At 39.4% G+C, this 16,034-nt stretch overlaps 1 protein-coding gene across 1 annotated transcript; it reads right to left on the bottom strand.

Moving 5' to 3' along the window:
* Window positions 1-5,457, bottom strand: LOC125718044 (ankyrin repeat domain-containing protein 34B-like). Its single transcript, XM_048991528.1, has 2 exons — window positions 5,322-5,457; window positions 1-1,740 (listed from the first exon to the last, which is right to left on the bottom strand). The coding sequence occupies exon 2, from the start codon at window positions 1,677-1,679 to the stop codon at window positions 78-80; it is 1,602 nt and encodes a 533-aa protein (XP_048847485.1). The 5' UTR covers window positions 1,680-1,740; window positions 5,322-5,457; the 3' UTR covers window positions 1-77.
* Window positions 5,458-16,034: the final 10,577 nt, after the last annotated feature.

Here is a 16,034-nt window from a genome sequence, read left to right as displayed (position 1 = left end):
CATTCACACACATGAGCTATAGCACAAATAACTTTTTAGATAGATACTTGCTCCTGAAAGTATGGTTTACGGCAGTATTAGCGGCCAAATATCTCTTCAAAGTTGACTAGTTGTTTGATTTGCTCTGTTTGCATGGAATGACGACGTAGCAACATCTTCTTGGTCTTGAGATCCTTGGGGAAGTTGGGAACACAGCAAATGAGGGATTTGGGCCCCATATTAGCTGGTTTCATGCTGCTGTTTGTGGCCGTACTGCTGCTGCCGCCAATGTCGGGGATAGGAACATGGGGATTTAATGGTGGCAGGTACCCAGGTCTGGTGTGGGAAATGTGATCCAGGAGCAGGGCTCCTGACCCCCTGCGTTCTAATATGGCTGGGTTTCTCCTGGCCAAACTCTCCAAGGACTCTCTGGAGTTGGACAAGGTAGAGGAACGGGTTGAGACCAGCTTCCTCTTTTCTGGTGCACTCTTGTAGTCATCAAGGCTGCTAGACTGGGGCAACTGGGAATCAGAGCTATAGTGGTCAATTCCTATATTTCGCCTTTCGACAATGTTGCGCAGACTAGACACAGCCAGATTGGGCAGGCAGTCAGGGTCTTTGTGCACTGGGATGGGTGCTGCTCCAGTGTTACGGTGGAGATCAAGGTGTGAGGAAGAGTGAGATGATGAGATGTCATCGTATGACATCTTCCGACCCAGGCCTCTCCCTCCTCCTGGGCTGTCTTCATTGTTAACCCCTTGATCCAAAGCTATGCTCAGACCCGCTGTATCTCTGATGTCAATGCTGTGCTGGCGGGTAACTGGGGCTCGAGGAATTGTCAACCCATTGATCCTGAAAGAGAGCTCCTCCTCAGGAGTGATGTCCATTAGGTCTTCAGTAAACGAAGATGCTTTGTTCTGCTGCAGGAGCAGAGAAGATGGGATCTTCAACCAAGGTTCAGAATGCAGTCTTTGCAAATGGAGGAGCTTAGCTACTCCGGACTGCACGGGGCTTGAGTCATGCAATGGTGAACCAGGTTGAGAGGTGGCACTGTTAGAATTCTGGAAATTGAACATACGTTTCTCTAGCTGGGGGTCCACAGCTTGTTGTGAAGTACGGAGCTCTATTTCAGAGGGAGACATGCAAGACATGGGGGTGTAGTGGAGCTGATCCTCCAAGTCAGGTAGTGGAGGGACGTTGAGGTACTGCTTAGTCATCTGCTTCCCTGAGGGCAGCTTGTCAGTAGTGATAATGATAACTTCCTTGCCTCTGGCTTTGCACACATCAAGCAGCACTTTTAGCGTATCCTTCTCATTAGCATTGACAGCGTGGACCAGGGCCGAGGAGCCCGAGTGATCCTCTAGGCTGGGGTCAGCGCCGCTCACCAAAAGCAGGGAGATGACCTCCATGCCGGCCCGTTCCAAGCAGGCATGCATCAGAGCCGTCTTCCCCAATTTGTCCTGGATATTTGGGTCAGCACCATTTTCCAGGAGGTACTTGATCATCCTGGCTTTGCTCACACTCTGCTGGTCTGCATGTTTTGTCTTGCAGGCGATCATCAGAGGGGTCTCACCACGTTCATTACTCTCATTGATGTATGCTCCACCCTCCAGTAGCAGTCGGGTCAGGCGCAGGCGGCACAAGTAGACGGCCTTCAGCAAGGAGTTTCCATCTGTGCGTACCTCTACAGAATCCCCCATTGCATCTACTCTTCCTGTGACTGTGGCATCATGGGAGATAACAATGCTGTTCTTCCAGGATCTGAGAAGAAAACAAGGTGATACACTGTTTGTCTATATATACAAGAACAACTGTTTTTTGACAATGTAACATATGACAGGTAATAAAATCTTTTAAAATGTTTTCAATTATCTCGATTTGTCCCGTTTGTCTTATATTATGTCTATCTGTGTCTATCTACTAACTGAAAACAAAGTGAAAGGAATGAAAATAGTTTACTGTAAAAAATACCTTGTTCAAGTACAATATATGTGTTTTCTCAGGAAATAATTAAAAAAAGAGATTTTAAAAAAATTATAAAACAATTGTATCCACTTTAATGAAGAATCAGCGGCTGCTGCTATATGGAAGGTAAATTAAGTCTTTATATATAACTATGTGTGTGAATTGAATCGTGACCTCTAAGCCAAATATTTTCTCCTTTAGAATGACTTTCTAGAATTACTAGTGTTTGATAACTGAATTATTCCAACAAAGCACTCAAATATTTCAAATATGCCTCTCAAGCATTCTGTTTTTATTCTAGTTATAATCAAGGCAAACTGTACAGATCAGCTACCGAAAATTGGTTTTATTTTCCATCAAGCCATGCACCCATTACCAAATGCTATATATTTCCATTCTAAAATGATTCCTGCATTAAGCATTAGTGTTTTATTTGGGAAATATAAAAACATGGAAAAATGCATTCTTGATCATTCTGCTCTGAGGGTTTTAACACTGATCCATATGGGCTAGATCTCTACAAATTCTAGACAATACATGTAATGATCGTCTTATTTTCAGCGAAAACACTGGGGTTGATATCAACGTAATTGATGATATCCCTTAAGTAAAACAACTAAGTGAAATTTGTGGGAAAACCAGTATACACAGTGTTTAAGAGTCTTTATAAGAGTCTTTAAGAAGCTTTATCGGGTGAAATGACTGTTGGGTCGGATGAGAACGACTGAGAATGGTTTTTAGTGGCAGAAGTTTGACAAGCTGATATTTAGACTGCAGTTCGTTCTTCGTGTATTTATCTTTGGCCTTGAACAGAAAGCATGCATAATCACTGCCCACTCTTCCCTCGCTTTGTATCGGAGTAGAATTTGCATTTAGCTATAATCACTGAAGAAAGACACCTAGCACAAGGTTTGCAAGTAAAACCAAGTCCAATTTTATACCAAGTCCTCTCCTTTAAGCATCCAATTTGGTATTACTGAACAGACTTGCTACTTCAGAAGCAACATTTGAAAAGCCAATGAAGCTCACTGAATAGTCAATATATTTATTCAGAATGATCATTAGCATTTATTTTTTGTTGTCACCTACCTGATTATCCTCGGACTGCATTTATCATGGGAAAAATAATAAAATTACAATTGGATCTTGCTACAACACTAAGTCAGAGAGACTGTGTTGTTCCAATGAATAGTAAATCGCCTGTAACAGTCCTCTCACCTCGCTCATAACAGCCAAAGAGCTCCACTCCTACACCCCAATGACACATTCTTACCATTCAGGAGTGTACTCACATTAAAAATCAGCCTTGGACTTTTCTCCATACAGGCACACCACAGATGCGTAGCTATGATAAAAATTGCTAGTGGGCTAGTGGGCTAGTGGGGTTCCCCATAATGAATTTTGCCGATTGAGGGTTGAAAAGTATTTTTCCAGCTCACAAACCCATCAGCCCAGCAGGAAAATGCTCAGTATGCCAACTGGCCAGTCCAGCCCAGTTATTATTCAGAGCAGCCTTTGCTATCTTTGCTAACAGTCTGATGGATAGAAATGTCATACTCCCTGCAGTATAGCTGAATCCTTTTCTAAAGAAAGGTGTGTCTTTTGAGGTTCCTCTCTGTAAAGTTCAGTGTTAAATTCCCAAAGGTATTGTGTGTTTGGTAACGCTTTACATTGTGTACCTTCATAATCCTTTTATTATACATCCATAGAACATGTAGTGTGCTTAAATAATGCATTCATAATGCATTCATAGAACATTCATACGCAGCATGCAAGTACACCTTAACATCCTAACACCCCCTTTACAGCTTTAATATACATTAATAACAAACATTACATGATTATACAATTATAATGTTTATTATTATTATTATTATTATTATTATTGTTATATAATGTTTGTTATTAGTGTATATTACAGCTGTTAAGGGATGTTAGGAAGTTAAGGTATACATACATGATGTTTATGAATACTTAATGAATACATTAAGAAGGTGTACTGAACATTTTATGAATGCAATATAAAAGCATTATGAAGGTGCAGTTAATGTAAAGTGTTACTATTTGTTTATACATTTCAGAACTTATGAATCAATATCACACCACTGACAAAGTATTAAGCTACCAACAGATATCCAAAGCCAAAACTTGGATGAGTGGAAAAACCCACACGTCTCTCCATTTTTCACTGAATGTACAGTAGTCACAACATATATGTTAAAACCTGCTATTTTGACCATTTTTCAGGTCCCCACAAAGATTTGTAAACGCAATCAAAAAACTATGAATGGGTTAAGGTCGTAATGTTAGGATTAGAGTTTACCCCATAGAAATGAATGAAGAGTCCCCACAAAGATATAATTACAAACATGTATGTGTGTGTGTGCGTGTGCAAGCACAAAGGAGGATACCTTACCTTATGGGACATAATGTCCCCACAACGTGACGTTTTTTCTCCTTAATGGGGACAGTTTTCTGGTCCTCATAACCAGAAACTCAATTTAATGTGACTGCACTGAAAAAACTTAAAAAACTCTTGTATTTTACTTCGTTACTTATGGTTATGGTTAGGGCTGGGTAGGGGTTAAGGTTCTCATAGTTAGCGTTAGCATTTTTCCAAAAGAAATGAATGAATGCTCCCCATAAAGATATGATTACACGACATGTACGTGTGTGTGTGTGTGTGTGTGTGTGTGTGTGTGTGTGTGTGTGTGTGAAAATTGCTTTACTATTTGGTAAAAAGGTTGGATGAAGTTGGTGAATTCATCTGTAAACATTTGCAGAATCGTATTTAACTGATAAAAATATTTTAAAGGTTTTGTTTCTATGAAATCCTTTTTGCATTCACTTTATATTTCTGTTGCATACATAGATGTAATGAAGCTACATTAGAATATAAATAAATGCTAAACTCTCTTTTACCCTATATTGCAAAATGTTTCAGCAATATTTAATTCAATGTAAGCCTTACTCAATGTCTGAAAAGAACAGTCAAACAAAAGATTGCACTTAATATATTTTAATAACCTGTGAGTGTTACTAATTAAATAAAACTAAAATGTCTTTGCAAACCATCTTCACATTGACTGTAAATGTTGTTGGTGTCCTTTCATATTAGAAAATGACATTACATTTTCAGAAATTCTGATCAATCTCCACACTTTTTTTTATATTTTTGTCAATTATACAACATAAATTTCTCCCAAAATTAGAAATTAAATGTAACAGTGTTGCTACAACAATTTTTATTTATGAAGTAATGAACTTGGCACTAATGAGTACAAGGCGCAAATATAGTCACAAAATGCCCTATTCTTATGATTTGATTTTCGACGGTTAAAAACTGCTATGAAATCGGCAGAGATGTCCCAACTTACCACCAGTTTTTCCTTCAAAGAACACTGTACTCCTTTGAATTACATCCTTGTAAAGTATCTGATAATCCACCTTAGGAAGGTCTGACTGTATTCTTTAAAGCATTTGGAGAAAGAAACTAAAGAGGAACAAATTGAATGGAACATTCAACAGACAGAGAGAGAGATAGATGTGAACAGAAGACAGGTCTGATTATGGAATGATAGCCATAGAGGGCGTGCGAGCGTGTGAGGGAGTGAGAGAGGCTGAATATTCAGCCGGCTGGCTTGTGGAGGAGAGACTGAGATAAAGTGAGGAAGGGGTAGAGAGGGTATCCATGCTGAATGACAGCAAAGGTACAGCCAATAAGGAAGCTTCTCTCAAGGCTAGCCTCAGGAATACTAGAAGCAGATGTGTTCCTGAGCCACACGGTGTTATAGATTTGGCACTGAATTACATTTTCTTTTGTATATTTGTCTTTACTCTCCTTGTCCTCTGTTTGAGGACGGCCATTACCACGAAACACTGGAGGTGCATTTTGGGCCCCTCAGGTGAGGGATGATTCTGATTTGTCATGCCTCCAAAACTATGCTTATTAGGAAAATAACATCTAGTATTCTGTTACAAAAAAGAAAGGTCACTAATGGATCCAAAGGCAACCCCTGATGATAGAAACATGCAATTAAGGACTTGGAGTTATGACTTATTTGCATCTATTCATGCATTTGATTTTGTATTACATCTGTGGTTTTAAAATACCTAAGGAAAACAACTTTCATATGTATAAGCACTTCAAATTGCATCCATTGATACCTGAAACATGTATATGTATATTTTAAAAAGCATAAAATATATGGCAATATGGCTACAATGTTTTAACAAAGCCCGCCAGTCCAAACTTATTTTTGGTTGTTCTTTGTGTTCCACATAAGTAACAGGACAATGTCTAACAATCATCCCAACCCCCACCCTGTCAAAACTGAAGAAGAGGGCGGTTTGAACACACATTCACTTGGTGTCTGAGCTTGTAAGACTGCTAATAACAGTCTGTCATCCAAAATGCTAATTTTCTCTACATAATACATATAGCTGTAGAAGGGCTCCCACTATAATCTATAGCTAAGTAACCCTGCAGCAACAAACTGAAATTGCCACTCAAAGTGAAACAGAGGGCTGAAATGGCTCTAATGCAGTACATTTCAGAGCCATTGAACAGGTGGTAAAAATGGCATTAATTGGAACTCTAAATGTCTGACCGTAATGAGAATTATGCTAATACACATTAAAGGTTAGAAAAAACAGACAAGCTCCCCCACATCATATTACATTGACCCCATAAGATTATGTATGCATGCAAAAGACTATAATTATTCCTATAACTGAAATGTCACATTTAGAGGATTGGCAAGAGATCAACTTTTCAGGCTTCCAGAATACAACATATCATTTAGGGTTCATTGGCTGAAAAGAAGTGTTAAACTAGATAATTCATTAAAACCTACTTTAACACTAGATTTACCGAGTTTTTATTCTCTGCTGAGAGTCCCAAGGTGTTTGTCACCCCTGCTGTGATTTTCGCAGGTCTTCAGCCCCATCCTCCTCCTGCTTTTGTTGTGCAAACACACCCATTACCTGTGAGGCCTGGCGCATTTGCATTTTTTACTCAGAGTAGCTCAAATCCAAGGCAGGCTAAACCTCTGTGTGTGACATGGAAACCTTCACAAAAGTCTGCCATATCTATACCAAATATCCCACACGCTGACTGACCTGCAAATATGAAAGACACACATTCACAAAATATATGGAAACACAAGTCTGTGTTATTTATAAAACAAATTGAGTGAAAATAGAATGAAAAGTTGCTAATAGAATGAAATGAATAAAATGAAAACATGCTAACACTTCAGTCTCCAATGCATGTTTGTATATAAATGTCATAAGCTGAGTGAAGTCATGGTCCATGGTTTTTGGCATGCTCATACACATACAGAATAAAATGTCATTTCATTTTCATTGGCCATCACTGAATTATAACACCAAAAGTGAATTTTGTTTTTGTGTGATCTCTCCAGCTTTGCATGTTTGGCTGTTCACGTTAAAATTGATGTATCCGTGCCTCAGTTCCAGGTTCATCTCTTCGTCATCTTTCTGCCTTTTGTCTCAGTGGTTACTGTCCCACACAGTCTGTCTATCTTTCAAAGTCTGTGTTTGCAGCGTTTGAAAACCCAGTGACCATCATCCCTGTATTTGGCAATGGAGTTCCTTGGCTAGAAGAATCGGAAACAATCTTCTTTTTCCTTTCCACCCTGTAGATGCTTTGTACAGAACGTAGGCATTCACGGCCACCAAGTCCAGCATGTTGTAAAACACAGCTACTGGCCACTTGCTTGTTGCTGCTCGTACTGAATACATGCGCGCCATTCTAAACACTGACGTGGAGAATTCCTCTCCCTGTGCAGTGTCCTTTGCCAATGGAGGAAGTTCACGGCAAACGTTATTCACCATGCCCAGTAAAGTGAAGCAGTCTGTGTGACAGTGACAGTGAGGTGAAGAAATTGTCCATTGTGACATTTCTCCCGTCATCCAGAAATGACTCCATCAGACTCATGACCACGTTCTCTGCCAGCCTTCACCAAGAACTGTGCTGAAAGTTTCACTCCAGGAGAACACATGAACATAGATGTACAGCTGTTCTCGACCAAGGTTCATTGTCCATGCAGTATATTTACATTTACATTTACATTTACAGGATTTGGCAGACGCCCTTAGCCAGAGCGACTTACATAAGTGCTTTGAGACTCTGCAATGAATTTCCGATGCTAGCTCAATAAGGACCCCAGCTACGAATACTATCTCTGAGAACGCCATTGAGTAGTGCAGAATTTTTATTTTATTTTATTTTTTTAAAACACACACCAGAAAAAGAGTCGAGTAAGAATATAGAAGTTCTACGTCAGGTATTTCTGAAAAAGAAAAGTTTTGAGTCGTCGCTTGAAGACATTCAAGGATTCAGCTGTTCGGACATCTAGGGGGAGTTCATTCCATCAATTAGGTGCCAGGACAGAGAAGAGCCGAGATGCGTGTCTTCCTTGTGCCTTGAGGGGAGGTGGGACCAGTCGAGCAGTGCTGGAGGATCGGAGAGATCGTGGTGCAGAGCGGGGTGTGATGAGGTCCTTTAGGTAGGATGGTGCCAGAGAATTTTTGGCTTTGTATGCAAGCATCAGTGTTTTGAATCTGATGCGTGCAGCTACAGGAAGCCAGTGGAGGGAGCGCAGCAAAGGAGTGGTGTGGGAGAACTTGGGAAGGATGAAAACAAGACGAGCAGCTGCATTCTGAATCAGTTGGAGGGGACGGATGGCGCTCAGTGGTAAACCCGCTAGAAGCGAGTTGCAGTAGTCAAGGCGTGAGATGACGAGGGACTGGACGAGTATCTGGGTAGCCTGGGTGGAAAGAAATGGACGTATCCTCCTGATGTTAAAGAGGAGAAACCGACAAGAGCGAGAAAGACTGGTGATATGTGAGGAAAATGACAACCGATCATCTATGGTAACTCCAAGGTTTCTAGCAGAAACCGAAGGACGGATCAGGGAGTTGTCAAAGGAGATCGCAAGGTCCTGGAGGGGGGATGAGTCAGCCGGGATGTAAAGCAACTCAGTTTTACTAGTTTTGAGTTTTAGCTGGTGAGTGGTCATCCAAGATGAGATGTCTGCCAAGCATGTAGAGATCTTAGTGGAGACATGAGTGTCTGAGGGAGGGAAGGAGAGGATGAGTTGAGTGTCATCGGCATAGCAGTGGTAGGAGAAGCCATGTGAGGATATAACTTCGCCAAGAGATTTAGTGTAGAGGGAGAATAGGAGAGGGCCAAGAACCGAGCCCTGAGGGACACCGGTGGAAAGACAACGTGGAGTAGATGTGGATCCATTCCATGTCACTTGGTATATCGCATCCAAGCCGGACAAATTTGGGATCAAGTTCTGGATGGCCACGGATTTGGAGACCAAATACGTCTGCAACGTGTCCCCTAACTTGGGAAAGGACCCCAGTCACCAGAAAAGGGAGAGGCTGGCAGAGAACATGGTCATGAGTCTGATGGAGCCATTTCTGGATGACGGGAGAAATGTCACAACGGACAATTTCTTCACCTCACTGGCACTGTCACACAGACTGCTTCAGCGCAAAACAACACTACTGAGCACAGGGAATAAAGTTTGGTATGAACTTCCTCCAATTTCAAAGGACACTGCACAGCAAGAGGAATTCTCCGCGTCAGTGCTTAGAAGTGGCAGTGTCTCCTTGACAATTTATGCACCTAAAAAAACAAGATTGTGTGTGTTCTGAGTTCCTTGGACCAAGATGTGGCGATCTGTGAAGGCAGAAAGAGGAAACCCAACACGATAACAGACTATAACCACATGAAGGTATGTGAATGTGTGTATAATTTTACATCAGTGCTACAATGTTTTCTGATATGTACTATACAGGCCTATATAGAAAGAAGGTAGAAAAAAGCAAATACACTCATGACTCTCTCTCTCTCTGCTGTTATAGTGTGGTGTAAATGTGTTGGACCAAATGGCGCGCATGTATTCCGTAAGAGCAGCAACATGCAGGTGGCCAGTAGCTGTATTTTACAACATGCTGGACCTGGTGGTGGCAAATTCCTACGTTCTGTACAAGGCATGTACAAGGTGGGAAGGCAAAAGAAGATTATTTTTGAGTCATCTAGCCAAGGAACTCCATTGCCAATTTATGCCACAAAAGGCTATGGGGACAGAGGAAGGCTGCTGCTGTGCCAGGACTTGTATGGACAACTCAGTGTCAGGTACAGGAGAACTGCAACAGAAACCGCAGCAGGTTTACCAGTGCAAAGTGTTACAAATTCACTTGCGCCAAATGCAGGGATGATGGTCACTGGGTCTGCAAACACTGCAAAGTTTGAAACACTCAATTTTTTTTATAAATAAAACAGACTTGTGCTTCCATATATTTTGTGAATGTGTGTCTTTCATATTTGCAGGTCAGTCAGCATGTGGGATATTTGGTATAGATATGGCAGACTTTTGTGAAGGTTTCCATGTCACACACAGAGGTTTAGCCTGCCTTGGATTTTAGCTGCTCTGAGTAAAAAAATGCAAATGTGCCAGGCCTCACAGGTAATGGGTGTGTTTGCACAACAAAAGCAGGAGGACAATGGCCCAAGAAACTCTCAGCAGGGATGCTAGTAGGTGTTAGGCCCAGGGAATTTACGCAAATTTGCGTAGATTTGGCAGTTCTAGTGTTAAATACATTTTGCACATTAATTAATATCAGTCTTTTCATCTATTGAAGTGTGTTTCAATTGAGTGCACGTATATACAATACAATATCACTCTCCTATGGAAACAGAATAATAGCTCCAGTAGAACTTTACCGAAAAGAAGCGATTTAATCCCTTTACCAGTGCTCCAAGTCTGCTTTGTCTTGGTCTGTTGATGTGCATGTGATCCCATGTGTTTCTGAAGTGTGATTGTAGCTCTTTAGCAGGGGGAGCTTGGTATTTCCAAGACAGTTGAGGTTTGAAACTGTGCATGCTTAATAATAATAATAATAATTATTATTATTATTAGTAGTAGTAGTTATTATTTTTATATTACTACTACTACCACTACTACTAAATATCTATGTAATAAAGTATAACATTTGTACTTTAATGTTTTTATACTCACATTATACTCTCATACACTCTTCTTAGGATATGCCTGGGAACCTAGAGACTCAGAGCTAAAACATCATATCTTTCCTCTACAGATCATAATACTTTAACTAATTCCTACGTTCAGCTTGTAATTAAAAAAGGATGAATAGCGTGTGTTTTGCAATTCTGTATATATATATAAAAAAAGATGGTGGTAGCAAAATCAATTAATCTTGTCAGCATTTAGCCAGCCGAGGGAACAAGCGGGGACTTGACTGTGATTTTTATCCCTCACCAATCTCACTAATAAAGAAAAAAATGATACTATAAGCACTACTTTGCAAAATGTTAGGCAGTCAAAGGACTATTTAAAACTATTAATCTGGTTAGTAAATATATATTTTCCCAGAACAAAAAAAACACAATTTAACATCAGAATATATTCATATGAAGAGTAACGCAATAAAGTACAGTATTTTTTTTTCTCCAGAATATTGCGGGTCTCTTGTTGGATGGCTAGATGAACACTGCTGCAGTTCCCAAACCTCTCCTCAGGGGCACCTCAGCCATTCCATGCATTTGTTCAATTTTATCACAAGCTTATCACAACTAATTAATTTGAAAAGTTTAAGAAGTCAGTGAGGTATTGATTGGCCATATAAGGTATGCTAATAGTCAAATAAAAAATACTTTAGTGTATTGGAAGGTTGCTACAAATACTGGGCTAGTTTTAGTTGTGGTTTTGAAATGGCTCAGCTGACACATTTTGACAGACATAATAGCAGTTTTACACCAACATGAAGATCATTTAAGCATAATTTTCTATGACTACCTAAGACTTTTTGCATGATACTTTAATTATATTTATTTGCATATTTTATCCATGACGATTTATATCCTTTCATGCAGTTTTTACAATTTATTTATTTTTCCAAAAGTTGTTCTTAACTGTTCTTTATATTGTCAGGGAATGTATTTCACACTTGATTTTTTTATATAAATAAAATTCTATGATAAAGTTTGTTTAAGTGAAACATACAAATCTGGGAAAGAGCCCACAATGTTCTTTGCGCTACTTAATCAGGCAGAACCTGATATTTTCCAGACTGATCAGAGACAGGAACATACTATAGACAAACTGCAGCGGTACCCGAGTCACAGAAAGGTGGTGATGCCCAAAGCCCTTCATCACCTCTTGAGAAACAAAAGCAGAACAGGCAGGTCATGTGGAATCTGCATCTTCTTTCTCACTTTAAAAAAATGCTTACCAACCACTTCTGTAGCTAAAAAGAACCTTATAAACAAAAGATTACATACAGAATCTTATCTGAGTGGAACTCAGGTGAATTTAACTTGAGTGGGAGGCAATTTAGTATCTCAGCATCCTTGAGCAGTGGGATCTCCATGACAACAGACAGCGAGGAAGAGAAGGTATGTGTGTGCAGTGTTCGTTCGGACAATGGGAACTGCGGGGGCTGTTGGTGCCACAGACAAAGCATCATGGCGTCAAGTAGAAGAAACTTATATCAGCAGAGTATAGGATGAAACAGTAATAGTGTTTGACAGAAAGTATTAACTAATGATCAGGAATAAAATAGAGAGTAACCTTGAGCAAGCAGGAAAGCGTTCAGAAAACTGAACTTGTGTTAGAGGTTTAAGTCCTATTCGGCTGAATAATCAGAGAAAGGGTTTTTAAAAAACATTAAACATCTTTAAAAACGTTTAGCTTTGCAACAATGCCCTGAGCAGTTCAGCTTTACTTGTAATCTGATGAAATACATCTTAATTTTCTGATATGCCTGATTAAGAAAAATGTCAATGCTTTTGTCTGTGCCTACATTTTCTCAGGTGTGTCATGAAAATTAATACAAAGGCCCCTGGTCTTTCCTCTTTGTCTAGCAGGTCATCCCTTTGTGTTGACCTCAGTAGCCAAGCAGTTGACCTTACCCAGGCAAGAGCATGTGGAAAATCTTCTAAGAAAAAGAGCTACCACACCAACAATGTTTAAGACATTTCATAACACTTTACATTGCACCTTCATTATGCATTCATAGAACATTCAGTGCACCTACATAATACATTCATAAAGCATTCATATAATATTCATAAGCAGCATATATATTCTTATACGATAATAATGTTTGTTAGTATTATATTGTTTGTTATTAATGTATAGTAAATCTGTTAAGTTCTAGATGTTAAGGTATAATTACAGTACATGCTGCTTATGAATGTCCTATGAATGCATTATAAAGGCATTATAATGGTGGAGTTACCGTAAAGCATTACCAAACATTTTACCTATTATGGAAAAGCAGTACACAACACTAACTGATCTAATGTGTCTAACACAACAGGAAAACATCCTTTAACAAACAGCATATCTTGTAAATAGAATGAAAAAGGGAAATTAGCTACACAATATAATGTGTATATACAGTATGTTTACATTTGGCATATAAGAATTACAGATTGAATATGAGAGAAGGCCTGGTATTATCCTTGATCCTCTTACCCCATTTTACAGTAGCGGGCGTTAGCAGTTAAGCCGAAATATTTTCCTAGCAGTTCAACACACAAGCCTGTGTTTAGGCCCTTCATAGAAAAATGTCAACACATTTGTATACAAAACTAATATTCTTATGTGTTGCGCCTACAATCCCATGACACCCCGAAGCAATGCAACTCCACAAAACAGAATGTGCTATTAATAACAGGGAAGTGCCGCACCTGTCGCATAATGAAAGTGAGCTGCCTGTGATTTTGAATCATTATTGTCAAAATAAAAATGGCAGGTGGTTAAAAGCAACGGAGCTGCGAACTGCTCCTACAGAAAATGGCAAGAATATTTCTTTCAAACATCGCTTTTCATATCCAAATTCAACCGCGACAGCAGATCAAAGACCACGTTGACCTTACTGCATCTAAAGAAGGCAGTCTTTCATCCTGTTATAGTGTCTACAGATTAAATATAAAAAAGAGAGCATGTCAAAGAGAGTGCGAGAGCCAAAGAGAGCAATAGAGAGAGAAAGAGAGGGAGCATAAAAATTAGCATAAAAAAGTTAAAAGACGGCTCCTTCTGCATCTCTCTCCACCCTTGCTATAGGATGCGCTTTGTCAGTGGCTCTGTCACTAAATGTTTCTGTCTGGAATTCAACCTGACATGTGAGAAGGTACTTTAAACAGTAACTGTAACTGTGGGTGGGAAAAGAGACGCATGCACATGAAATAAGCTCCAGCACTGCTGTTTCGGACCTTCTGACTCATAAACGTTAGTAGCGATTTTCGAGCAGAACGACTTAATTCACAGTGTAATTGAGAGTTTTGGCAATGAGGTTTTCCCTTTATGAATATCCTCTTTATGTGCAAAGCAACCACATGCGGAGCATCAATTACTAGTTTTGTAGAGATCCATGGTGACAGGATCATTGTTCCCAGATGTACAAAGTAAATAAGTAGCTCCTGGTAAAAGCATCCCCCAATCACCACACGCACACCAGCTAATGCATAATTACACTGATGAATAAATTAATGTGTCTGAAGCCCTGGGACTTGTATGGAAATTGAGCACCTGTGAATTTCAATGGAAGGGAACAAAAAAAAAGGAAACCCAGTGTCTGGGACAGCTGCCACTTAGACTCACATAAATAATTTTCAAAACGAAAAACTTGAAAGTGTAAATGCTGTAAATATGATAAAGCTGAACTATAATTGGAAACCTTCTAACAACTCCACAGGATAATGCTACTGCGAAGAACAAATAGATATTATTATTTTGTGTGCAGTACCACACCTGGTCAACTTTTGCTGCTATTTCACTGGTGTCCAGGAGGTGGAGGAAGCAGTTAAAATCTGACACTAGGTAGTGAGCTCATGTGCAGGGTGCCCTGCAATGTCCGCAGGATGATTATGTGTCTGACTGGTCTTTGCTGCTCTATTAAACTCCCGAATCATCACTGACAACCTGTGTTTTGAAAGAAATGTTTACATAATCACTTAATATTATGATTTAAGATTTTATAGTTAACTTTAAAAGCTCTGAATGGATTACGCCATTCCTGTATAACTAATCTTCTTTGCACATACCCCACCACATCATCCATGAGGTCATTGGTCATGGTCTCTTTTGGCAGTTCCTAGGACAAGATTAAAAACAAAGGATGATTGTGCTTTTGCCATTGCAGCACTTAAGCTTTGGGGAAGCCTGTCCATCCATATTATGGGTGCTTCCTTGGTTTCTGATTAAAAAATTAGCATTTAAAGAAACCTGAGAATATTTCGAGTGGGCTATTTAATGTGTGTTCCTTTCTTTAATGGATTCTTTAAAGTTTCACTGATGATAATGGGTGACAAGTGCACCAGATATCATTCTATAGACTCCACTTCCTATTACATAAAGACTGTCATCACCTGTGATGCAGCTCACAGCTGACATGCAGAAGAATCTCTGTTAGATTGAGAATATGTTTTATAGGCAGTGAAGACAGGTGACAGAGCTATTATAGTACATTGCATTACTCATGTATGTATTATACAGTATTGTGATATGTCGTGACCTCCAGAACAGGCTGATCATAGAGGGAACATACAATAAATATTTAATAATATAGCAAAGATTACTTATGACATTTAACTTGGCTGGAAAAAAATAAATAATTACATTTGGAATCAGGGTGTTTTTATTTCTAACTTGTTGAAACACTGCCATCTTGTGACAATGATTCTGTTTTATAAAGTTGCTTGCATAGATGCAGTGGAATATTGCTTTGCAATAACTTGCACCATACATAGGGGTCATATTCTGAAAAAAAATTAATAAAAAAAAAATTATCACAACATAATAAAGGGATATCTCATGTTACAGTGCTTTCAGAAAGTAATGTATAAATCTACCATCGCTGAACACGTGAATTTCGGATTGAAAGGGGAGCGTCAGGGAGCTTCAGAGGACCAGCAGAACCTGTGAAGACACACAGCTGTGATCGCTGCTAAAGGTGGTCCTGTAAAGTCTATTTCTTTTTTTAGAATCTACAAAAAAGTGCGTGGTATAACTGGGGGCAAA

The sequence above is a fragment of the Brienomyrus brachyistius genome, chromosome 2 (assembly GCF_023856365.1).
Source record: "Brienomyrus brachyistius isolate T26 chromosome 2, BBRACH_0.4, whole genome shotgun sequence".
NCBI classification, from domain to species: domain Eukaryota; kingdom Metazoa; phylum Chordata; class Actinopteri; order Osteoglossiformes; family Mormyridae; genus Brienomyrus; species Brienomyrus brachyistius.
The sequence above is the reverse complement of the archived record's forward strand: the minus strand, read 5'-3'. Positions and strand labels throughout refer to the sequence as shown.

Bases quoted from the DNA above. Each gene is read 5' to 3' on its own strand.
- LOC125718044 (XM_048991528.1), bottom strand. From the start codon at position 1,679: ATGGGGGATTCTGTAGAGGTACGCACAGATGGAAACTCCTTGCTGAAG.